Here is a 26,636-nt window from a genome sequence, read left to right as displayed (position 1 = left end):
CTCCCTCCCTCCCAAACTACACTCCATCCCCACTCCCACCCAAACACCATCCCTCAACCCTCCCAAAAAACATCCCTCAACTGTCCCTCTCTCCACCCTCCCTCCACCCTCTCTGGTTCCTTCCAACTTCCATCAGAACTTCTTTGTAGCCTCTCTCTCTCTTCCTCCACTGTATCTCTCTACCCTCCATCCACCCTACTCTACCTCTCTCTCTCCCTTCCTCCACACGCCTGATAGAGGGACACAGCCGTCTGTCTGGCAGCGCTGGCGGCAACCGTGGACAATGAGGCAGAAACACTCTCAGAGGGACAGAGAGATGGAGGGAGCGATGGAGGGGAAAGTCGCTCACAAGGTCGTCAGCTGCATTTAGCCTAACTTTGAATTCACACATGAGTTGCTTTGTATTAAGCAAGAGTTTGGGGACTTGAGAGTACTTTACAGTCACTCAATAGGATGTTGTAAAAGGTGGGGTGGGGGGGGGGGGGGGGGGGGGGGCTGCAAAAGATGGGTCGGGGAGTTCCAGAGGTTGAGAGAAGGGTTAAGGATAGTCCAAATAAGAGGGGGAGAAAGAAAGACATATGGTAGATATGGGAGCAAGGGCAAAGATGCAAAAGAGTGAGATGGGAAACAGAGTGAGAGGAACATGCACAGCCGACAGAGCCTTCCACCTGGACACACACTCCAAGCATAGCTAGCTATTTCAATATGAAGAACGGGGAGGATACCCCACAGGGACAAAACGTCAGCTTCCATACAGAGTCAAGCGAAGAGATCCAGGGTCTCCCCTGTGTTACGGCTGGATGACTGAGGTGTGGTGGACCATATCAACAAGTCAGGTTTTGCTGTCATCTTAATGGGACATAACATAGACCTTCTGTGTGCAGATTGTTATGGAGCTCTGCTCAACTGATAAGGGTTTATATCCCCTGATCAATACTACAGCTCATTGATATTTTTCACTAGACGTTTTTTTTTCCGCTGGTAAAGCATTTTCTTTGAGGTTAACAACTGACCTCAGCTCGATGTTGGATCATTGTCATTCCCAGGCGACACACGAAGGATCAGTCCGGCGGGGTGCAAGTGTGTGTGTGTCACTAGCATATTGATTTCTGCAGTGGTAGTCAGCCCTGTGCGTGGGAGGCTTGGGAAAGATTAACACTAGATGCACAGCTATGCCATTTCAAATCTTCCAATCATTCAGCACCAACTACCTAAAGTTAAATTACAGTTCAACAATACTTGATCAACAAGCATACTAGCTTTCGTCTCGCTATCCAACCCCCCCCCCCCCCCCCCCTTTACTCTAGCAAAGATTAAGTCATTTCTTTAGATGAGCCATTGGGCCAACAGGCCTTCATTGTGGTAATGAATGCAGCCACACAAACACTGTGCTTCCTCGGTCTTCTCCATTATGGGTGGACAAATTTAAGACCTGAAAAAACGTGCCACCTGGAAGTATGAGGTGATTACAGTGCAGCGCTCCCTGAGTCAGTCTGATGGTCTACTTGGAATCCACATTGTTCGCTTGACACGATTATCTCTCTGTGACATTATCTAGTCACTAACTGACTCTCAAAATGAGTCTCCTTTTCTAGGATAGGAGGGTGGAAGAGGGGCAGAGATTACTGGAATAACAGCAGTTCAGATGATACTGAGGGACTGTTAGTTTAAACTAGTAAAGCGTAAACAAAGATGAGATTGAAATGGAAGAGATTTAAATCACCTAATTTCTCACCTAATGGACCGAGCCAGGCAGGGTGAGGACTTGAAGTTAGAAATGGGTTTAGAATTTCTAATACACCAAAATCTAACTGGCCAATGACACTTTTATCCAAAGTAATTTGCAGGTATCCCACCTACGAAATATACCGCAGGAGACTAGAGACTAAATATGGGCTTAGAACCAATTACGTTTTGATATTCCTAACTACACACCATCCAAAATAGCCTGACCTATTTAAAAGTTTGACCTATGCACTTTTAAGTCGCAGCTCTTATTGCCAATTTAAACAGTACAGCCCAGCATCCCCGGACCTTGAGGCAACAGAACATTAGAATGAGATAAGATAATTATGGGATAGCTAGGCAGGGCTGGTCCAGGTGCAGAGGGGGGATAGTATGGAAGCACAAAATCATTCAGGACTACAAGGATGGGCTGACTAGGCCCACCTCTCACACGAAGAGTGAGATAAATCGATTCAATCCCGGAGCCTGTGCTGACAGCCCAAACCCCCACCCCCTTATCACCACTGAGCTGATCACACACGCCTGTGCGTTTGGCCACCCAGCCTCAGGCCTCGGCTCCAAAGATAGCAGATTATGGGTCAAATTGATTTTTGTTTTTGCATCGCACGGAATTCCCTCCGGCTATCCGAGGATTTTTCTGTCTTTCGCTTTTCCTCCATCATCCTATCAAGAATCAATTCAACTTGTCAATTAACTTCTCCCGGGCTGTTCATTCTCATTTCCAAAATGTGGTTTGTTTGTTTCTCAAATCAAATCGGTTGAAGTTGCAATTTAAAGCCCTGGAAATTAATCAAATGGGGGTTATCTGAGTTCCTGTGTTATAACCCCCTAAGTGTCTCAGGAGACATATCTACTTTGAACCAGCATAATATATAGGTCAACAACATCAGTTTGTGTGTGTTCTGTGAGAAGTGTGTCACTTTGGCTCACTTACATTTGAGTGCATTGAAGGCAAGCTCATAGGCACTGCGCTGGGACACTTCATCTTTTGCCCCTGGCACAGGAAGTCCCGACTTCTTGCCAAAACTGACCAATCGGTGGGCTGCTGGCTTCTCCTGGTGAGTGTTCTGGAAAATAACCGCAGCCAGCAGGTAGACACTGTCTAGGAATCCCCACTGGCCCTCCACAGGTGTGGGAAGGACTGTGTTCTCCTCTGACTCCAGGTTGGTTTTATCCAGGAGGGTGAGGTCTTTAAGGCCAGAGATCTGGGACCCACCACTGGTCCTGGACACAGAAGACCGCTGGGACCCTGCGCTGTGTTTAACCATCTTTTTGTGTCCACGCCTTGAAAAAGCCACGCCTCCAGTCAATAAAACTCTCACCACTTAACAACTGAAAGAAAATAAAAACACTTAGGCAAATGATAGAAAGATTATATAATTTGATTAAGTTAAAATATTGTAACAATAGGCTGTAGTTGGTTGAACTGCATGGCTGAGAGATTTTGCACTTTGGTCTCTCAGGTATCAAATTAAACCAGGCCATCTTATTAAACAAAATAGCAAAAGACAAGGCATAAAAAAAAATCCCTCTGCTACAGTCTACATTTACATATAAATTTACACAATTCCAGTATGACGGACAGAATTGTTGCGCTTGCCAAACAAGGCAAAACAGATTATTCTTATACAGTATCTGTAGTCTAATGTGAAGCTAATTAAAAGTTTGCCTAACTTTAGCTTGCTACTAAATAAATAATGACGCTAAATTAATTCACTTGCAGCCTATAATGAAATCAAAGACAGCAACAGAATCACAGACACAGATCAAAGCCACGCTGTTTGAGATAGCTAGTAGTTATTTATAAATAAATAAAACAATTAATGCCTGTCAGTACAAGTACAGGTAGATGATACTACTAGTATTAGGAGGAGTGGTTGTTAGTACAGTATATGCAGCAGTCAGAGCAACAGATTTGAGCAAGCTAGCCTACAAAAGAAGCGGTAGTTAATATTTACCGTAAAGGGAGGCGTCCTTGACTTTTTATTCTTTCCGAAGTCCAGTATCCGCTACCAGACATTCTCATTTTACATGATGATTTTCAGACGAAAAAGTTTAACAGCAAATATTCGTCCACAAACACTTTTACATAATAAGCGAGCGAACTTCAGCACCACGACACTGGTGTACAGTATTAATTGTGATTTAGTGGCTCTAACCTTGTACTGTAGCTTTAAGTTACATTGCAACCCGACTTCACCTCTAAGTGAGCTGAAATCGCTCAAACAATGTTTAGCCAATCTCTAACCCTTAAGCATAGCAACATTTGCTGATATGTTCACACAGACGAGCAAACAGGTTGAGTTTGATAACAAAAACAAATTGGAGGAACACCTTGGTTGAGGGAGCTTCTATCACCATGGTAACTATATGCAAATTAAGTGGAGTGGAATCCCACACTTATATTTATGCACCGGATCGAAAAACTGCTCAAATAAAGCCATATTCCTTGCCATAGACATATAGTAAACCATTTTTGTAAAATATAATTCCGCATTTTATATTTTACTCCCTAAAGATGATATGGGGATGCGGCGCTCTTGTGTTGAAATGAAAAAGGTCTGTCAATTTCGCAAGCAGCAGTAGTAGCCATCGAGTCCACTTAACGCAAATTTCAAGGTTCCCACTTCTGACCGATTCCCGAGTTTTTGTAGCGTTTATAAGGGCCCCGTTCGGTGGCGCGACTGCTGCCAATACTATAGCTAAAATAAAATGTAGCCTACCGGAGGACATTCTCCCAGAGCTCAAGTGTGATTTTCACTTAAATGAGACAATCACTTAGGAGAAGAGGATCAGACAAGATGACAGCTTTCATCTGAGTGATGAAACTGCTTTTCCTGCTGGGGTGGCACACGATTATAGCAATATACAAGCCAGCATTTGGAGACTAGAAGAAGACGATAAATGCAAGGATATTTTTTTTTATTACTGACTAATATTTCGAACAATCCCCATCAGACTATGTAAACACACAATGAAAACTTATAGCACACATGGTCTTAAATGAAGGCTACCATGAAAAAGAACACTGTCTGTTCTGATTTGTTATACTTCTAATATATGGGTAGGGTATAGCAGCTACTGATTTATCTGAAGCCATTTCGTTGAAATATTTCTATGCCCACCACTCCAGTTATTAGGGACCGTTTGTCAGGTGGCCTGCTGCATGTCAGAAGCCCCTTGAGTGAGCACGATTGAAACATGACTGCCCTCTGTTGTATAAACTAGTTACTACAAGCAAGATAAACAGAAGACTCTAATGGGTTGCACCTAAGTGAGGCGAGAAGCGAAGAAGAAAAAAAGATATGAAAGACTTCTTACTACTATAAAGAAGACAGCATGATCACCTAATTTCCTTCCCACATTAAGGATCATGCTGTCTTTAAGAAGTGCTACGGAGAATTCGCACCATTTTAACTAGTACAAACTGACCCACGCACATACAGTATATTTCACTTCCTTTCAAGTTACGGGTCTTTGGAGGGGGTCAACCTCAAAGTACTGCATAATTGATGCACCATATTACCTTACATCTTCACAGCCCTGGTCCCTGTTTGGAAACAAAGCTCTGACATTAACTATTCACCAGATGATTTTGAACAGAAAAATGATTCCAGGTATGAGACCCAGAGCACACTGGACCCTGCTCTCTGTCTCTGAGATCAGGCATCTGATTTCACACCGGTGAATAAGACATGTGCCGCATCTAATGGTTATATTTTCCCCATGGCTGTTAAAACGTGACAGAGGATCGGATTACCAGCCTTCTGAAGCTAAAGGGTTGTATGTAAGTGTGTGTGTATGTGACAGTGACGACTGACAGTCCAGGTAATGACTGTGTTTACTGTTTGTAACCTAACATACTATTGAGTTACAATACTGTACAAACATTGCATCTGTCTGCTGTTGGCTATTATTGTTTGAAGAATGCTTCAAGGTAATCATCACCTGTTGTATGAGCACACTAATATTGTGTGTGTTTGCCTGTTTATTCCATTTTCACATTTCACTTGCACATGTGTAAAGATAGCTGTGCTGACATAAAAATGAAGGCAAAGCTTTCCCACATTACACCATAATGTTATTTATTTAGACAAATGATCAGTCTGTCATGGCGCCTTGCCGATTATGAGGATGCTCATCAGGAAGACCATGATGAAGAAGATCCACATGAAGAACCTGTCCATCACCTTGGCAACCTTCTTCCACTCTGCCGCCTTGGCACACGTGGCCCGTTGTTCCCGGAAACAGTTGGCGATGTAGTCCACGTTCCGCACGAGCTTGGAGTCCACCCCGGGCAGGCTGTATCCGTTGCTACAGAACACACAGGGGCCGAAAGTCACCGTGGCAACGGTGACGGCGGCCGGCTTCTGGTCCTCGGGGCAGCAGAGGGGGGCTTCCTTGGAGCAGCCCCCCAGGGAGGAGTGGTTCCCGTTGGGCTGGAAGCCCTCGTATGTCACCGGTGGAGAGTGGAAGATGCGGTTCTTCTCATCCCGAGTGATGTGGTGCTGCTGGGGCTTAGCCCTAGGGTGGTGCTGGGGTTTGGGGGTCTGGGGTCGGGGCCGTTTGGTGGGAGAGCGCTCCTCTCGGCCGTTACTACAGCCTCCCGGTTTACCGTTGGCCCGTTGGGGAGGGCTGAGGTTCTGGTGCTGGAACTCATCCCCGGCTAAGTGTGAGGAGGAGGAGGAGGGGGAGGCGGGGGAGGCACAGTTCTCTCCCACTTCGTAGACAAAGAAGATCTTGGACATGTAGTCGATGATGAGGACCTTGGCCCATTGAGGGACAGGCTTGGCCTCGGGACCGCAGAAGTGGATGTTCATGATGAAGATGGTGAGTGCGGTGGAGGCTGTGATCATCGTCATGGTAGCAATGTAGTACTTCCCTGGGAGAGAGGATGGAGGAGAGGAGTTGAGTATGGCCTTTATGGCTCTTCTGGTTTGGGTGTGTGCGTATGTGTGTGTGTGCATGCTGTGTGAGCAAGCAAAGAAAACAGAGAGATGGCATAACGAGAGACTGTACGATCATAAAAGAGGATCGTGCCAGACACACATTCCCTCCCTCCCTCCCCCTCCATCTGTGTCCCTCCCTCCCTCGCTCCTATCCTCCTCCTCCCTCCCTCACCTATGAGCGGCACGCTCTCGGAGGGCGGCATGCTCTCGGCCACCATCAGCTGGAAGACAGTGAGGGCCAGGAGCACGGTGACGCCCAGCGACACCTTCTCCCCGGAGTCGGCCGGCAGGTAGAAGCCCAGCGGGGCCAGGAAGGAGATGAGGAAGCAGGGGAGGAGCAGGTTGAAGATGTAGAAGGAGGAGCGTCTCTGCAGGAGCACGGTGTAGGTGATGTCGGGGTAGGGGTCGGAGCAGCAGCCGTACATGATGACGTTTTTGGTGGCGGGCATCCCGTGGCACTCCCACTCCACGTTCTCCACGAAGTCGGACAGGTCGCCGCTGTCCATGCCCATGGCGATGTCCACCTGGGGGAAGGAGGAGGAGGAGGAGGAAGAAGACGAGATGAGAAGGATAGGAAGGGGTAGAGCGAGAGTGAGAGAGCTTGAGAATGTGAGAGGCTGCATTGTGTGCCAAAGAAAACAGTGTTTGGTGCGGTTTTGAACTGAAGTCTACTTAGGCAACACAAACTCACTCTCTCTCTCTCTCACACTCACACTGACACACAACCACGGGGTCTCCAATAGCATGATGACATCACCGCCCACATAGTTGAGTGTGTCTGTCTGCGGTGAGACAGAGAGAGGGGGTGAGTGTGTCTCATCCTCCTCTTCTTTCAGGGCACCCAGGTCAGTTACCCTGCTGCACTGACAATGGGGCACTTAACGTACTTGTACTTGAGTGTGTTTTTCTGCGTGCTGTGTGCATATGTGCTTGTGTGTGTATGCGTATATTTTTGTGTGTGTCAGCTGTCGACGTGCCGTTTGTCAGTACAGGTTTCCTCCCTCTCTTGCCCACACTGTGGTTCGATCTTGGGGTACTACGGACTCACCCGATGGGCGGTATGTAGACGTGACAAATGAGCTTGACCAATTCAACTTGGTTACACGTGAACCCTTGTGTGTCTGCATGTATGAGTGTATGTATACGTGAGTGTGTATGTATAAGTGTGTGTATGTATACGTGTGTGTATGTATAAGTGTGTGTGTATGTATAAGTGCGTGTGTATGTATAAGTGTGTGTGTATGTTTGCGTAACCTGGTTGCCATTGTAGGTCCAAGAGCCAAAGGTGAGGTTGCACTCCTGACTGTCGAAGGGGAAGTAGGACACGTCCACCACGCAGGAGCTCTTGGTGATGGCAGGGGCGTCCCAGGTGATCTCCCCGTTGTACCTCAGCACCACATTGGTGTCCATGGGCCCCGAGAAGTCATCATCAGCCCTGAGGAACATGGGTCCACTTGATCCCACTTGAAATACTTCTGTACTTAACTGATACTGCTTGGCACCAATGGGATAGTCGCAAACTTTCACACTCCCATCAAGCTGACACTCAAGCCAGACACTCCTGGGATATGTGTGTGTCTGTGTGTGACGCATTGGCGTACTTGTTATAGAGGACCAGGTCGGGCCGCCACACGAGGCTGCTGGGAATGCGGATGACCTCCAGGCCATCATAGTCCTCCTTGTCCCACTTCAGATAGGTATCATACCAGGTCTGCCGGATCCACAAGTATGCTATCAGAACCTGGTTCCTCTCATCCTACACACACACACACACACACACATACCAGTGACATTCAGGTGACATACAGGCACATACAGGTGACACACCAGTAGCACAAATGTGGAAATAAAGGTGACAAATAGACACATGAACAGGTGACTTTCAGGTGACATAAAGGCACATGGGTCTGCTGTATAAAAATGTTATTTATCAATATTTTCTATTTGTCTGAATAATTACGCTCCAATCATTATGAGTGTGTGAAGAAAATATTCATGTTGGTTGAAAGTAATCTAATATCATTGATAGTTCATCAAGTATCTATAGATTTCCTCTGAAGGACTATCCAAATTAACCCTTGTGCTGCTTTCGGGTCACATGACCCAAAGGTTCACAACGAACCATCGTTGTGTTTACCCAATTTTACCCAATACAAAAACAAATAAATAGCATTTTCTTTTAACCTTCGCAATGTGGGGGGTCTGAGACAGCCCGAAGGTTAAAGGAAAATGCTTCACTTTGTTTTTGTATGCGGTAAAGTTGTCGCAATACGACGGTGGGTCACAATGACTGATGGGTCAGAATGACCCGAAGATAACACAAAGGTTAAGAAGTTATAACCCCCCACACACACACACGCACACTCTCACACATTCTCTCAGTATTTGTTTTTCGATCTCTCTTGCTTCCTCTGTCACATAAACAGACCCTCATTAGTGTTTAGCATCACACGGTAAGACATTTATCAGAGTAAATGTCAGCCTAACTGAAACCTAACCCCTGCTGTCAATATCAAGTGGATGAGGAGGTGGACCGCTGGAGGCTGGGAGACTATTGCTGCCAGGGCCTGACACATGGCTTCACCAAGTCAGGGAACCAAGGAGAGCTTTACCCCACTGGGTAACGGGACACTGAAGCACACACACACACGCAAAAACAATTTCATCCTTTGTCTATGTTATCGTCTATGTAACTCTCTCTCCGTCTCACACACACACACAGGAATTGAGGGTTGACAGGGCAGTGAACCTGAGCAGAAATGGGAGCTGTCTTAGTAACAGTAGGCCAGTACAGTAGGAGGTCTACCGCTGCCTGCTGTCACACACACACATCAGCACTGGAACCATCAATGTCTTCTCTGAGGGTTGACCCTGGGTCTCAGGTGTTGACAAATATGGGCAGCAGTAAAGCCCTTAATGACCTTTATACATGCATATAAACATGACTATACAACACAACCAGTACAAAACCACAACCCACCAGCTAGGGAGATGCCACTGGGCCAACAGCAACATAAAGCAACATCCATCCAATGCCAATATAGAAAGTATGTTGTGGAGCTAAAATATAATTTACAAAGTAAGATATCACTCAAATTTAAATGAAACAATGTTTTTTAGTTTTTACTGTAAAAGCTGAAGAGACGATGTCATGCTAGGGAGACCTGTTACTATTCTGTGGACCTGCATTAAATCCTATTTCAAATCCCTTGAAAGAGAGAGAGAGAGATGGGGGGGGGGGGACCCTGGTGACCCACCATGTCTTTGATCTGGGACAGGGTTATCTGCAGCGTGACGTTGAGGGCCTTGTCCGTGTCTTCTACCGGCCGCAGGGCGTTGGAGTAGTTCTCCATCAGGTCGTTGAGGAGCTGCTGAGCATAGCGACCCTGGGCTGAGTGGGCCACTACGGTAACACAGATAGTAGAATACATCCTCTACATTATTACCAAGCATTGCTCCAGTATATCTGTGCACTGTGATATTAATATGTAGTGTTAATTAATGTGTGTGTGAGTGGTAAGAACTTGGCTCCCAACTAGAGTAAGTGCACATGCCATTTGAGCATCAGAATTGTGTGTTATCAACAAAAGCAGAAACCAAAACATAACATATATTTTGCAATTTCCAACAAGATATAATGTGTAATGAATTAGGCTACTTGCGACATTTCAGGAAAACACTTGCAGCTGAAAACAAGTTCCGCACCATACAGGTGTTGTGCTTACCTTCAAGCAACAGCATCGCAAAGCACAAGACTGGGACCATCCTGTCCATTTTAGACAAAAATGTCCTAAAGAAAATGAGAGGACAGCAACATAAATTAGCGCACCTATGGGATTAATTCCCATCTGGTTTACATGACTCCCGTTCAACCCCAATTGAACTCAGTTGCTGATAGCAGCACACTAATTTCCGTTAGTCCTTCTCGCACTCAAGACAGCCGCCTATTGCTGGCAGGGGCAGGAAGAATGCCCGTTGAAATACGCAATAGGACCCCGGCTATCACGTAGCAAGCGCAGACTTGAGGGAAACCAGATGCTCCTGGACCATCGGCAAGTAGCCTACCGAATATCTATTCAGCTGTCAATCAAACGCGTGGCAGGTGGGCTTGCGTGGGCCAGCATAGGAGCGATCATGCGTGGAAGATAGGCCTACACTTTAATGCCACATTTATGGATCAGTGAGCGTTTTATTGTTCTGAAATAATAGCATGCATATCATGTTTAGGCAGTCTTTTATGGAAGCAAATCAGTGACATAATGTTTAAGAATGTATTTCAGTGTAAACAATTATTCTGATAAAAAAACAGAAATTCAAATATAACAAAATTAAGGATGCTCAAATTCAAATGGTGAAATTCAGATCACATGGCTCTTCATACTAATGTATATGTTCAAAGGCCTGCGATTTTAATGCAGTTAGCCTGCGCGTAGGGTGAACATCAGCAGGGCAGAACATCAGCAGTCCTGAAAACGGACCAAAGGTTCACATGCCTACAGCCTACTATAAAACCTCTATGTATCAACATCAAAAGAAATGTTCTCACCAGATAGGAAATATTACTCTTATTGTTAAGTCAATTAAATAAAATAAAAAATAAAACATAATAATCCCCCATGTACCATTGACTATTCTGTTTTCAGACCTGTCCAACCTATACATACACATGTATTGGTATTAAATGCATGCTATTAAATTGACATCATGCTGGGGTAGAAGGGAAAAGAATTATGCGGGGGGACAGCATTTCATAGCAGGCCTTTTTTCTCCATTTGATGTAAATGCAATGCACCCCCAGCTAACCCTGACTAAGAAAGTGTTACATGCCTGAAACCTACTCTGGTTACTCATATTAGTCCCCTCAGTGTACAGTAAGAATCATTTGATGCTGGGATATACAGAACAGACAATAGAGGGGGTGCATTTCATGGCAGGCTTGTTGTATTCCTTCTTGCCACGAAATGCACCCCCTGCTAACCCTGACTAAGAAAGTGTTACATGCCTGAAATCTACTCTGGTTACTCATATTAGTCCCCTCAGTGTACAGTAAGAATCATTTGATGCTGGGATATACAGAACAGACAATAGAGGGGGTGCATTTCATGGCAGGCTTGTTGTATTCCTTCTTGCCACGAAATGCACCCCCGCTAACCCTGACTAAGAAAGTGTTACATGCCTGAAACCTACTCTGGTTACTCATATTAGTCCCCTCAGTGTACAGTAAGAATCATTTGATGCTGGGATATACAGAACAGACAATAGCAGCTACACCTGTATGAGAGGGGTCTGAGGAGAGAGGTCTGCAGTTGGCTTGGAATTCCGGATTTTGGAATCAGAATTATTTAGGCTCACACTTTTTCGGCTTGAATCTTTTCAGCTCGAATTATTTCGCCATATTTACATTTGAAAGAGGTGAATTCCAAACCAACAAATTTGGTTGTGTTGTTAAATTTCAATATTAAGTATTCAATGCCTTTTAAAATTCAAAACATAGTCTCTTGGCATTTATGTGTGGGTTGCAATTAAGAAGGTATAGGCCAAAGTATCTTTCATAATGGTTTCGAATGGAGCATCGTATATGGGCCACGGTGCATCACAAGTGTAATGTACAGGCTTTTGTAGTTTTACAGACTGGTCCAACACAACAACGAAAATCAACGAGAAACATCACTGTAGCCTATCCATTCTTTATGCATAGGATTCACAGACCTTGGTGGCTTGCTGCCAGAGATATTTATCAGACAGACTAGAGAGGTACAAAACGAGCTTTTGTCACTCGGGATGTCTGGGGGGAAACCTGAGGCTGGGCTTGCCTGCAGCTCGATAGCAGGTGTTGCTCTGGCATGGGCAGCGGGAGGGGAACCTGTACGGGGCCCCCTTGACCGGTTTGGGCGCCAACAAGCCATGACACAGGAAAGCTAAACACGCACAAACAACACTGACGAGATAAATATTGAGTGCGGGAAGAAGACATTGGTGTATTGACACAAAAGTGTCAATACACATAGGCCTACATACACCACGTCCTATAGGCTAAATGTGCATATTGAACATGGGGCAAGTGCACATACCTCCCAGCATAAGTATAAGCCTCTACAGGCTGCAATATGTTGATGAGAGCCATGCCAAGGCCTCTCCTGTAATAAAGATGGAGAGTTGTTATAGTGAGGCTGGCTCAAACACAACATGCTGCCTAACCTGCCATCTGTCTCTGTCCCTCCCTATTCCTCTCACCTCGCTGGATACATTTCTGCGATTATGAGAAATGTAGAATTACTGCACCCACAGCGCATCGCTTAGTATGCAAGCTCGTCTTTAATCATTAGCCATTGGAAGGAATTGTTATAATTATTTAAATTCAGTTAATGTTAACACATCTTTAGGTGCAGCGCTGCCAAGAATACAAGTAGCCGACGCATTCATAATATTTCCTGCATGCATCTTCATTAATTCGCTTGTTCTACTTTCTTTGACTGCATAAATCCCTATAGATTTAGTTCCCCTCAGCCTCATGAATTTAGATCTTCACTCTAGATCTTTCTCTCTTTCACACACACACACACACACACACACACACACACACACACACACACACACACACACACACACACTATACATAAGATACCTCCTTTTTAAAATCCTGTATCCTGTAATATGCGGTCATTATTATGCCGGTGTGTAATAGGCCTAATAATAATCATACAAATTTAGGAACGATGCAAAACTTATTTTACACAGACTTTAATAGCTTTATTTACAGATGAATTTTTTTTTTGACATAGTTTACTCTGTTGGCGTAGTTCAGTGGATGCAATATTTTTCAAACCTTTTTTTCCCAGTCTCATTTCTGCTTGAGTTGCGTAAATCTGTGAACAGTAACGTAAGAGAGCGCAACTGTTTTGATTTATTTCTTTTAAAAACGGGAATCCAAATGGATTCCTGTGGGAGGCAAGAACCAAAAGGGGGGGGGGGGGGGAGGGGTTGAAGAAGAGAAAGTGAAAGTAGCCATGATAGAGGATGCGGGAAGATAGGAGGTTACCTGTAGGTTGGGAGGGGGTTACTGGACATTGTATGGGTGTGGCTACTGCAAGGTAACATCTGTGATGCATGAAGTGCTTAGAAAAGGTGTGTAAAATGTCCAATCATCTTTGCCTGGCATCTGTCCCACCATACTTGATGTAAAAAACAAAACGGAGGCAAAGAAAGCTACGTCGGGCGCTACGCTTAGAGGCAGACAAAAAAATGAGAGAGCGGGGTGGAAATGGCACTTGGCTCAAGGAGGGGGGGGGGGGGTTTAGACATCTTACTGAGGTGCATGATGGAATGTTGAATGACAGACGGTGTGGTAGAGAATAAAGACAGAGAGAGACAGAGAGAGAGGGGCTGGGGCTCAGGAAGGAGTGTGATGCAGAACCGAGGCAGACGAGGACGTGTAGGAGGACGTGTAGGAGGACGTGTAGGAGGACGTGTAGGAGGACGTGTAGGAGGTGTCACGATGCAGAGGAGGCCGTTGACGGATGGGTGGATGGAACGGGAGTGGGAGGGGCCGCCACGAGACACAGGGATTAGAGGTGAGGAGAGAGACAGCAGAGAGGCGGGGGAGACAAAGGGGAGAGAGGATGAGCATATGTAAAGGTCAGATAGAGGACAGATATGGTGTGGTGGAGGGAGATTGGGCAGTCCTGGAGTGGGGGGGGGGGGGGGGGGGCAAGGGTTGGAGATTCAGTTGCTGAGCAGTAGCTCTGTCGCCGTCTCCACGTCCCAAGATTTCGACGACAATGCCACTATTACTGCATTCTGTGGACAGAGAGAGAACATAGCCTCCTTTGAACTATTATAAAAACCAATCTCTTAACCATGGATATATACACCATCACAATGAATGCAATCTCACAGGTTGATATGTATTACAAAGCTTAATAAACCTGTAGAAAGGGGGTCAACACAATTTGAAACCTTTTCAAATAACTGAGTGGCAGCAGGGTCAGGTGGTTGTGTGGGTTGTCTTGGATAATAGCCCATTGGTTCTACCATGCTACACAAGAGCAATCAAGCACTGATACATTAAGCAACTACATGATTCCAAAATACTTTTTTTGTATCAGGATACGTTAGACGTTCGAGGGAAGGAGTATGTTTAGAACACGGTAGACATGGTCTTACTCACTTTGTCGAAGCCCATGGCACAGAGTTTATCTATTTTGCGGGTGTACTCTGGACTAGACACAGGAGCCCCAGCGTACACATGGGACCAGAGCCGAGCCGTCTGTTTGAACATCTCTGGGTTCTGCTTATACTGAGAGGGAGAGAGACGGGCAGGAGGGAGACAGCGAGAAACACAACAGCAGAAGAAAGAGGAGAGGGAGGAGGTAGAGAGAGAGAGATAGAGATGGAGAGAAAGAGACAGATGGAGGAAGTAGGGGGGGGAGAGAGAGAGAGAATCAAGAGAAAAAGAGAAGATAGAGGCAGGAAATGTCATTGGTTGAAATCCCAGCAGGACAGGATCCTGCACTCTATCAAGCTCAGCATAGTGACGGGGATAAAGCAACAGAGTTGGATCAAAGAGGAACAACAGGGAGCCGTCATAGATGTAGTTAAAGGCAGAAGCTTGATGATGAGTCATAAATGTGTACACAAACGGGTAAACAACACCCCCCCGCGCGCACACACACTTCTTCTAACCTGATTTGCCACCACAGCATCCTGTGGGTCGTCTGGTTCGGCAGCTGCCAATAAGGCTTGTAGTGACAGAAGCACCGTCCTAAGCGTCATGGCTGCTGCCCTGCAACACAGATACAGAAACAATCATGCCATTCTGCCCCCTAGTTCCTTTCCATTCAACGTTCACGAGTCTGAAGGACTGGATGTAATTAGTTCAGTATAGAATTGGTGTGAGAAACCATGGTATAGGCTCCAGTCAGCCTAAAAAATAGTTCAATGAAGTCATGCCCTCTATTACTAAGTTTGCTATGACTCACCACTGGTCTTTAAGAATGTCCAGACATATTGCACCTGTGACTGAGCTGATGTTGGGATGCCAGATCTTGGTGATAAATCGAACCTGGAGGGAGAGTCCAAAGGGGGCGGGGTTCATTAAAATGTAACAGTTTGAGTAAAAAAGTACATCAATAATAAATTATAACAATAAATCATCACTGGGCTGAACTAAATATAATTGAAATCCTATTTGCAGACAGAAAATGTATATTCCATCATACGTGGACCTACCTTAGGAGGATTGAATGGATATGTCTCTGGAATTTTTATTTCTAGTTGGTATCTACCACCTGCAAACAAAAAATAAAGAAGGGATGTTGTAAAGACCTGACCTCTTGCCTTGAATTCCAAAGTAAGAACTAAACACAGAAAACAAAGCATTTATGCAGCACAGTTTACAGCTACTGCTTTCCATCTTCCATCCTGCAGTAATCTATCCAGCCCCAGAACAACATGCCCCTACAGAGAGGGCTGCTGCCTGACAAGCCTCTGAGGCTCTGGTCCCAGGGCAGGTAAGCTGTATATCCGCCTGGTAGTCTCACCTTCATATGGTGTGTCAGGTGGCCCTGCAATCTCCCCCTTCAGCTCTGTGAAGTTCTCGTCCACCAGGTCCACCTTTATCTGGTTTTTGCTTGTCTGTCAGAGTAGAAGAAACATAAAAAGGAATGAAAAACCTTGGTCTTTTTCATAACGTGTGCAAATGTAGGGAGCAGGCCTTCTCATGCAAAGGTAGAATTGAATTCCATGCTACACACATTAAAGCAAACAGCTTAATGATGGGGTTCTGAACACGTGAGCTAATGTTTCGGCAGGGAACACCAATCAATGTAGCTAGCTAACTAACACTATCAGCCTTTGTCATTCCATGATGCACTGTGTCAGCCTATATTTATCCACCTGGAGGACAGGTAACACAAAACAGCCAATACGGCAGAAGTTGACACGACTGAACGTGGCAACACAGGGAGGCATGATAGCTTAAGAATGAAAGTTCGCGACAGACTAGCGTGTCAACCCTAAGAACATCGAAGCTAGACAGCCAGTTAGCTTAATGGCATTGGCATTTAAAAGTCAGAGTACTTCACCCAATTTCAAAACATACCAATCAAGCTTTATAAGTTTCCTAATCTTGCTCATTTAATTTCCCAGACAGCAAGCTTGCTTAACATCTATCTTAGCTTTGTTATATAAATGAATGGAATCTGGCCTATTACGTTTAGGGTTAACCTGGCTGCAGACTCAGGGGGATTTCCTGTACTGAGACTCGGGCAAGGCTAGCTGCGCCAGCAGTAGCTACTAGCTAGATAGCATTGCGCGAGGTAAGGTTACTGACAACAGGAACCGCATAGCCAAAACAAGTAACCGTGCTGCAAAAACAGACAGCTAGTTAGCCGATGTTAGCTAACGGCAAGCTACAAACCACATAGACAAATGCTTAATAAGCGCAATGTCTTTGTTTCATTTACCCTAGTAGCATGACCAACTAGACGATCATTTGTGTCATTTTCAACACAAGCTTGTTAGCTACAAAACATGAGCTCCAGCTCCCTCATTCACTACCGATTACGAAATTACACAACCAACCTCCTCGCTTTTGAGAACCTCTTTGAATTCCCGTTTTATCCTTTGAACCGCGATGTTGGCCATGATTCCGCCGTGTTTCGGTCGGAGGTGAACAAGATCCTCTTGCTCAGGCCTCACTTGGCTAGCCTTCCTTTCTACCCAGCGAATTCGCAATCACTCTGCTCTCGCACTTTCGCTCTTCGTCTCCAGCTAACAGCTATGCCTGGCTGTCAGATTTTAGGTCCGTGCAACAACAACAGTTGCGAAGATAGCGTGAGCCCTAAACGGAACCTATAACACAAAACTGTACACCGGAAAAGAGAACGAACATGTGTCTTTTCTTGTAATAATGTAACAATTTTCGAAGTTGACATTCGGTGGTGGTCCTAGAAACATTTTAATACCAGCAGCATGCAATCTGACAAGCAGGTCATGTGATTTCCATTGCTGTCCCCAACGCTGTATGCCATTGGTTGAAGCCATGGCTCACCATAACCTTCCTCGGACAGCTATGCCTTCAAAAACAGACTCTGGAATTGCACAGTTATTTATCTTGAGAAATGAAATCTGCCTTTGTTTTGCTCCTGACAACTCAGTGCAGGTTATACAAGGATAGGACTATGAAGTCATGTGTCATTATTTGTGCAATCTGTCTCTACAAACCCTTCTTGGGATGAATGGTCATGAAAGAACGTCCATGCAAAGAGATCATAGTAGATGACCTGTCTATGTAAATCATTATTCCAAGGATCTGTTTAGAGTACGCCTACTGTGTGTGTGTATGTCTTAAACCATTAAGGCAAGATTAAGTAATAATAATCTAGCTACTCTGTCATTTTTATTGTAGGGCATGAGGGCTATAATTTTCCAGAGAAATAAGCTTAATTAAAGTTCCATCGTTCATATGTGAGATTCAGAAGTGCTTCCTACACTTAAATATCCCAAAAAACAAACAAAACAAAAAAAATAGATTTATTTTTCGACAACAAACAAAAAAGATTTGTGTTAAACAAATCCAATTATCAGGAAGGGTGTAGTGTCTAATACTTCCATTGTAGGTTGAGAGAACTTGGGTCTTGTGTTCTCTAGATTTCAGTGAGGCAGTGTATGGCCTGGACATGTCCAGCATCCATAACAACATGCTATGCTATGAAAATTATACTGTATGGATCACGTTCTGTTTATATACATATATATATACATATAATTACATTATATAATACATATAATTTCAGAAAACATAGAATCATAAGATATTTAAATGCAAGTCATTTTGTGTTCAGATTAGTAACACTTATAGGGAAATGCATTCCTTTAGGAGGCAGTGCTGTGCTGCTCTAGGTTCTCCACCAGGGTGCAACATACTTTCATAGTTTAAGTGATCAACACGGCGGTCTTGCATAGCAAGGAGTGTCAGTGTAAGTCTTCTTTTCTTTTGTCATCCAGTGGAAATAGGATAAGGAATGTGTGGCAAGTAATGGTGTGTTAGTGTGTGTGGTAAAGTTAGTCAGTTGGGTCAAGGCAAGTGCGTACCAGTCACACACACAAAGCCCATTAGTGTGACTTTGTGTCCCTAATCACCTAGCATACATTGGGACAGATGTGTGAATATACTTGTCCTCACATTCAATTAATTCAAACACGCAAGGACCCATCTTTCTTGTAATACTGACATTGCAAGCTTAGTATTTGAAACTATTTTAGTGAGGGCACTATTTCATTTTTTAACATACATTTTTCTTGAATGAATGTAATCACAGGAAATGTTTCAATCAAAGTAGGTTTATGTACATGCAAACACTGAAGTTAAAGTTGTTTTCTGTAATTTGGTAGATCCATTGCCTGAGGGCCAGTGAGTCAGAGCCTTGTGCATGTCTCTGGCTTGCTAGCGTGTGCAGGCTTCTTTTATTTTCAGCGACACTCTTTTTACTGTTGTCTCCATTGCACCTGCTGCCACACTCTGTTATCAAGGTGAGACAGGAACAAAGTGACTCTGGACGTCCCTCAAACTCAGTTTGTGTGTATGCGTGTGTGACTGTCAGTGTGTGTGTGTGTGTGTGTGTGTGTGTGTGTGTGTGTGTGTGTGTGTGTGTGTGTGATGACTGAAAGAGCTGTATATCTGTATGTTATGGATGTCTTATCTCACAGACAGTAGCCATCAGACACTGCTGTCCTGGGATGCATGAGTTAAACATTACCTCCATCCCTTCCTCAACTCACATTTTCCATCTCCACCCAAAGACGAAAAAGTCTAACCCAGCTAACCCATTGGTTCAATGGGCCATTATTCTTTACAGTTCCAGGTGAAGGTAAATGGAGCAAAATGGGAGACATAATCTACTTAATGAAATAAATCTTTAGAGATGTGCATTACACACGTAAACTGTTCACAGTTTATGAGAGAGAGACTCACTGTAGCAGTGTCAGCTAAATCTCCATTTTGTTACTCATGGTATGGAGTTGTTTCTGTAGTTTCAATTGAGATGTGTTTTATTCAGTTATTTTACCTGAGCAACTTATTTGACATCTACAGGATCCTCTAGAAGAGTCGGTTAAAATGAATGCAAACATTTCTAGAGAGTTCAGACAACTCACTCTCTCCGTTGCAAGTTTGTTTAGGAGATGTTTGTTTATGACGCATTGAGAGACTCCTTTGCGTTATGGTTATGGAGTCCTATTTTATCATAACACTTCCAAACTCTAACTACCAATATTTCCACCCACACACACGTATGTTAAGTTCACATCCAGTACTGACTGAAATTGGATGTGAATGTACAGGTGACAGAGCTGATAGATGTCGAATGATGTTGTTGGAATGCACAACAGGGATCAAAAGAAAAGCTGATCTAACAGCTACAGCTGTACTGCCTCCCTTGTCTTCTATCCACAACTGAACTCTGATCCTATTGGTTTACATGGGCAAGGATAGCGTGCATGCAGGCAAAAACAGGCCAGGGACCAGAAACACGTTGGAGTCTTGTCATTACTGATAACCAGAGGGCTTTAGAGAGAAGGCCTTCAAGAAGCAGCACTGCTGAGAACATGAATGTAGCCTAACCTGATTTGCGCGATCATAAAGTGCATTGAAGCGTGTGAATTGAATGTGACAGGAGTTGTTTTTTTGTTGAATTTATAGAAGCACTGCAGGAAGTGGACAGTGTCGTCACAGTTGTGCCATGTGTTGATACATAATGGTCTCCACATGGATGATACTGTCCAGGATAGAAAGGGTGTAGTGTAGGCCCAAATATTCTGTGTGTGTGTGTGTGTATGTGTATGTGTGGTTTTCAGGTTAAGCACAGAGGTCTGGCCTGTGTGGGACCAGTCTCCCGTTGGCTACGCTACACTGACACTGAGGAGGGGGGGAGGAGAGGAGATCTATAAGTCAGGTGGGGAGTCAGGTGGCTGAGCGGTGAGGGAATCGGGCTAGTAATCCGAAGGTTGCCAGTTCGATTCCTGGTCATGCAAACTGACGTTGTGTCCTTGGGAAAGGCACTTCACCCTACTTGCCTCGGGGGAATGTCCCTGTACTTACTGTAAGTCGCTCTGGATAAAAGTGTCTGCTAAATGACTAAATGTAAATGTATAAACCCTTCCCCTTTTAATAAGGACAACCAATAACATGTTGTATGCTGTTGGACAGTTGCCAATATATTTGACATACCCTAGCTTTCTAATGAATTCAAACTGAAACCACAGGGCCTCTGCTAACAATAATCATTGACTCTAAGTATCTGAATGTCCCAGACTCATAATCCAAATGGACATCCACAGATGATTTTAATTCCTAGGGATTATCTGCAATTTGCACTGTATCATCTCATGCCGGTATAGATAGAGGGTGAGAGATGGAGAGAGAGAGTGAGAGAAAGAGAGAGAGAGAGAGAGAGAGAGAGAGAGAGAGAGAGAGAGAAGGAAAGAGTGAGATGATGAGAGAGCCCAGGATGGACTGACTTGACTCAACCCCTGCTGTTGAGAGTAATGGTGGAGGACACAGCATTAGCATGTGCATTTAGTGTCCTGTGGAGCCCACAGATTGAGATTATACCAGGTCACTTACTAGCAGTGTGTGACTGGACAGGCACCCTGCTCACATCACTGCCAACTGAGACGCTGATGCAACAAACTAGCTTGAAACGTTTCACAAAACTGCAGTTTGAATCAGTTCAAAATGTGTCTGAGGTATCTGCATATTTTCATTTTACATCATCCCAAAGGCAGCATATTGGGAGAAGTAAGTGAATATGAAATGAAATTGACTCATATAATGACTTATGTAATAACGAGATGGCTTTCCTGTCTTTTGTGATGACCTCATATCTTTTTTTTTACAATTCATCTGCCTTTGCAAGGCCTGCTGACATTGCTCGTGGATCACCATCTCTGAGGCACCTCCTCATCTATACTCAGTACCGGTCCTATCACATCTGGCGCCCTAGGCGAAATGTATCAACAGAACCCCCCCCCTCCCCCCCCCGGGAGCGCGAATCGTAGTGCCCCGCCCCCCCCCCCCCCCCCCCCCCCCCCCCGGGCCGCCCCCCCAAATGCAACACGGAGATATGACGTGGCGCAGTTGGCGCCCTCTGATGGTTGTGCGGGACGGTTAATTAATGGATGCACTTGGGAAAATGCCGCCCCCCTCTTCATGCCTCCCTAGGCGGCTGCCTATGTCACCTGTAGGAAGGACCGGCCCTGTCTATACTCCCTCATGGTGTGTGTAGGGGGGTACACAGTAGTAATGACAGGAGTCCTCCTAATACAATCTGGGTCTCCATCAGTTCCGTCTGTGTTTACTTGCGTCGATTATGTTGTGGTGTCCATGGCACTGGTTTTATAATGGCAGCTTGGGAACTAAGTTCCCGAATCACCAAGGCACCCATCAATGGTCCCAAGGAGCAACACAACCCCATAACACTACGTGGTCCACGACACAGCTTCAAAACATGCTGAAGTACAACAGCACCAACAAAGCTTCCATCTCTGTCTGTCTGTCTCTCTCTCTCTCTCTCTCTCTCTCTCTCTCTCTCTCTCTCTCTCTATTCATGTTATGACCCCATGTCTCTCCTATCCCTTCCCCATCTTCTGAGCCTCCTGGGTCATTGTGTTTGGACTGCATGGTCTGACGTCAGACAGCCCAGATTCATACACTGGTTCACCTGCTGCCTCACACGCAGCCCTCCAGCCTGCTGAGGACAGAGGAACTGTGAGGGCGCAGCAGGTAAGGGAGGTGTGCGTGTTGCATGTCCTTGAGTGTTTGTATGTGCGTGGTTGGGTACAGTTAGAGTGATGGTGCGTGGTTGGAGGGGATTGGGGGTGTGTGTTGTGACTTGTGAATAAGGCACCAAGATATTCCTGCCCCAACAAGAGCTTTTAGGTATTGAGATGCTAATCACTGTGTTGATTTTTTTTTGAAAGAGGGAGAGTGATGGAAGAGTATTTTTTAAAGAATAAAAGATCGGTGAGTTAAAGGTGCGTGAGAAAAGAGAGATCAAATCTGGTTTGATGACCTAGATCAATTGCAGTTCAATTGCTTTAGCATTTTCCAACTCCCATTACATTCCCAATTCAAAAATGTTCCAATGAAAGAAAAAGAAACTTGTTTCTGTTCAAATCATTTGCGTATCACCAGACTGCACTGTTCCCATATTGCAGACGACATTAGTTTTGGTACAGTGATCTGGGCAATTTGCACATTGGTATCAGTGTGTGGGTGTGTGTCTGTGTATCTACATGTTTATGTGTGTATGGCTGTGTGTCTGCATGCATCGGTCTGCATGTTTGTGTGTGTCTTTCTCTGCAAGGGATTGTATGTTTGTGTGTCTGTATGTGTGTGTGGCTGTGTGTATGTCTCTGCTTGTCTGTAATTGGGTGTGTGTGTGTGTGTATGTGTGTGTGGTTGCGTGTGTGTTTGTGTACGATGCTCTCCTGGAAGCCTCTTGCTGTGGGGAAGGGGTTTGCCAGGCAGCACAAAGTGCTGGAGCATGAAACAAATCCTGGTCCAAACAGACGGGAGCCAGTGTCACAGGAAGTGATGTCATTACATTCTGCATTCATACAGGAAGAAAGGATTCTTTATCCTCTCTAGTTTGGCAGAAGCAGCATAGTAATGTAAGAAAGTTAAAAAAAACGAGGATGGTTCCTGAATCCTGGACTTCCTACAATATAATCCCACAAGGTGAGTGAGCAAGGGCATGCTTCAGGCAGCATCTTAAATATACACACACAGACACACTCACAGAATGTGTGTCCTGCACCATCTTTCTCATAAAGCATATCTGCCAGCCCAGCATTTTAGCAAGTCTGAAGGTCTCTGCCATATCAGACATTGGAATATAATTCAATTATATAGAAATCATCTGTGGTTTCAGACTCTTTTTTTCCTGGCTATTCTGACTGCATTGTCTTGCACCTTGGGTGTGTGACACCATATCCCAACATAGTCAGCTCAGGACTTCATCCTGTAGTCAATAAATTACTTTCTTTCTACCTTGAGATACTGTACAGTACTCCTGTTTACTATAGGAAGTTTGACAACGCTAATATCTTTTTTGATGAATGATGAAATGCAGACACTAAACTGTGCTTGCCAGAATAGACCGTTTGACTAGTGTTCGCTCTGATCTCCTGTGGTCCACAGTAGACACACACACACACACACATCGAGGTGTAGCACATGGCCCTTTTGAGCACAACCTCCACCAGAGCTCCCTACTGCTTTTTCGAAACAAGACACAAAAGAAAACAACAAACATCATCATCATCATGCCCAGTCAGCTGCAGTTGTTTACCCACTATCACCTCCTTACTCCCTGTGGAAGGCTCTCCAGACTTCCCCGGGGCTGGAAAAATGAGGAGTCTCTGATTTGATATTTCAGGAGTTTGGGGAAGGGGGGAGGCTTGGAGGAGGGGGGCTATGAACTAATGTTTTTACACACCTCCCGGGGTGGTGGTGATGTGTTTGTGTCATGGAAGTGGCATGCGCTTACATCCTAGTCTGTTTGTTTTGCGAAGGAGACACCCCGTTACACAACAAGAACTCTCACAGTCCCTCACCCTTCCATTTCTTGTTCAACTCAGTTTTGGAAGTAAGGTACAGATAACATACAGATTATGTTGTGAGGTAAAACAAGGATTTCATGTCTAATCCGGAATAATCTAATTTGGGAAGTACTGTACTTTGAAAATCATTTCCTGTACACAAACTCTGTCACACCTGGATTAGGATGGAGGAGAAAAGCCCCTCAGAGAAAGATAAAAATCTCTCGGCTTCGCGCACACACACCTGAACACAGCTGCAGGCATGTCTGGTTGTCTCCCTGCATCAGCAACTCACACAACCTGAGCCTTGTTTTGTCACCTCATTTTTGTGTGTGGATGCAGCCTGCATGTGTTAATGAGTTAATGTGTATGTGTGTTTACTGAAATATACTTCATCATACACAGAGTCAATTGATGGATATTATGTAAGTTAGTGCACACAATCAACCGTGTTAAACCTTCAGTGAAGAGAGGGCATCTCATTCCCAATTCTCATTCCTAGCACTATTTTCTGAAACATTTGATGCTGTAGCTCAATAACATATAGTCTCTTTCAAATCTATGGTATGAAGGAGAAAGAAAGGAGAGTTGCCGTAGGGTGTGTGTACTGATGTTCTGTATAGTCTGGACACGGGGCACTATTCTCTGCTTAGGGCTGAGGTCAGCAAATACAGACAGTAGCACACACAAACACACAAATATAGACTTTCTTTCACACACACACACACACACACACACACACACACACACACACACACACACACACACACACACTAACACACACACACTTGGTGGTGAGACAGAAGCTGAGGTAAGCAGGCAAAGGTAGTCTGAAAGCTCTGGCACACACAGATAGGGATTAACTCATACAGAAGAGGGTATGTTTGTCACCATGCCAAAAATACTGAGACATAATGGGAGTTATGGCAATGAATCCATATTTGGAGCTGTGCACAAATAAACGCGTACACACACACACAGTGTTAAAGCTGGAATCGCTTGACGAGTATCTGACATTCCCAGGAATGTTCCAGGAAGTAGGCTGGGAATGAGAATGAAAGTGAACATACACACATACTTTGACCTATCACTTTATCTATTTCTCTGTCCAGCCCCTTAGCCCTTATCTTTCTACATATTTTTCCCTCTCTCTATGTCCCCTTTGTAGTTGTTATCTCCCTCTATCTCACTCACTCTCTTCTACACAGTTCAGAAATCCTCGAGGTACTCATCTCGTTCTCTCTCTCTCACACGTGTACACAAACACATTCATCTCAGATTCGATCATTATCCACGCCCTGTGAACATATGGCTCGTATGAGAAGTCCTCTCAGTCTGTATGGTTACCTTGTGTGACATCATCACCATCTAAATCTCCTCTTCCACTGCCAGCTTCAACCAGAACCAGAAGGGACTGAGTTACCTCTTCATTAAGTCCAAAACTGGAAACAGAAGTAAACGTGTCAAATCCACAGAACAGAAGTTCAAAAGCAGTGGGTTGAGATCATTTAAACTCAGGAGAAGAATGGCAGTCTCAATTCAATGTCAATTTAATGTGGCAGTGCAGTGTGTGGGTGCAATTAGATTAGCACTTTCTTGCATACATAATCCTTGTCTACACTGCTCTAATTCACAATATAAACACTCCGGTCTGGACCACAGTAGTACAATCTTTCATTCTGATAGGTCTTATGGAAAGTTTCTAAGTCTAACGTCACATGCTTCTTTTTCTTTCAGCTTCATTTCCTCCCTTTCACTCCATCCCTCTCTGACATCAACTGATGAGACGAGTACTGCGGGGGGCACAGAGCAGATGGAGGACGTGAGCAGTAAACTGCGGGACCATGAACGTGTGTTTCTCTCACATACACAAATAACAAAGGGGCGCGTGGTGTGGAGAACTATGGTCGTTTCTTGGATCCTCACAGGAGGAACAGTCTTAGTCGACCACAATAAGAGACAACAAGGTCCAGATTGGTTTAACGTCAAGGATGGTGTAAATCCACAAAACCCAGACATGCATACTCAAACACACACACACAGATCCTGGTCAGCACCTTGAGGGTTCCAGGTGGAACATACATGAGGTTTATTAAGGTGGAGAAAATAAATGATAGCAACAGAGAAATCAGATCAAGACAGGATAACTGATAGCAACGATAACCAAGACCATAGGATGTGTTTTCACAGGGAGTATGATGCGTTCTTACAGATACTATCATAATTACACAGGAGGCTGTCCTGTCCACAACTATAGTTATTCAAAGAAAAGAAGCACATCCTCGCAGCTGTGGCATCTCCCGGGTGCATCACTGAATCAGTTCCACCTAGTACGTTAAG

At 44.7% G+C, this 26,636-nt stretch overlaps 3 protein-coding genes across 3 annotated transcripts in view; all 3 read right to left on the bottom strand.

Annotated features, from left to right (window-relative positions):
* Positions 1–3,014, bottom strand: part of LOC136954487 (putative methyltransferase NSUN7) — a 43,087-nt gene extending 40,073 nt beyond the window's left edge. Inside the window, exon 1 of the mRNA XM_067248116.1 lies at positions 2,681–3,014. Coding sequence (XP_067104217.1) covers positions 2,681–3,014 — 334 coding nt within the window. The remainder of the gene's footprint in view (positions 1–2,680) is intronic.
* Positions 3,015–5,855: 2,841 nt separating this feature from the next.
* On the bottom strand, positions 5,856–10,472 carry LOC136954353 (neuronal acetylcholine receptor subunit alpha-9-II). The gene is made up of 6 exons (XM_067247965.1): positions 10,421–10,472; positions 9,953–10,098; positions 8,297–8,451; positions 7,950–8,130; positions 6,868–7,219; positions 5,856–6,628 (listed from the first exon to the last, which is right to left on the bottom strand). Exons 1-6 carry the CDS (start codon positions 10,467–10,469, stop codon positions 5,856–5,858), a joined length of 1,656 nt encoding a protein of 551 aa, XP_067104066.1. The 5' UTR covers positions 10,470–10,472.
* A 2,948-nt stretch (positions 10,473–13,420) lies between these two features.
* On the bottom strand, positions 13,421–17,647 carry LOC136954053 (ubiquitin-conjugating enzyme E2 K). Its single transcript, XM_067247586.1, has 7 exons — positions 17,277–17,647; positions 16,235–16,328; positions 15,924–15,982; positions 15,674–15,756; positions 15,378–15,477; positions 14,863–14,991; positions 13,421–14,492 (listed from the first exon to the last, which is right to left on the bottom strand). The coding sequence occupies exons 1-7, from the start codon at positions 17,337–17,339 to the stop codon at positions 14,418–14,420; spliced, it is 603 nt and encodes a 200-aa protein (XP_067103687.1). The 5' UTR covers positions 17,340–17,647; the 3' UTR covers positions 13,421–14,417.
* Between the last annotated feature and the right edge of the window lie 8,989 nt (positions 17,648–26,636).

Source organism: Osmerus mordax, chromosome 12 (genome assembly GCF_038355195.1).
Source record: "Osmerus mordax isolate fOsmMor3 chromosome 12, fOsmMor3.pri, whole genome shotgun sequence".
Taxonomy (NCBI): Eukaryota; Metazoa; Chordata; class Actinopteri; order Osmeriformes; family Osmeridae; genus Osmerus; species Osmerus mordax.
Note: the sequence above shows the minus strand (reverse complement) of the source record. Positions and strands in the feature narration are given on the sequence as shown.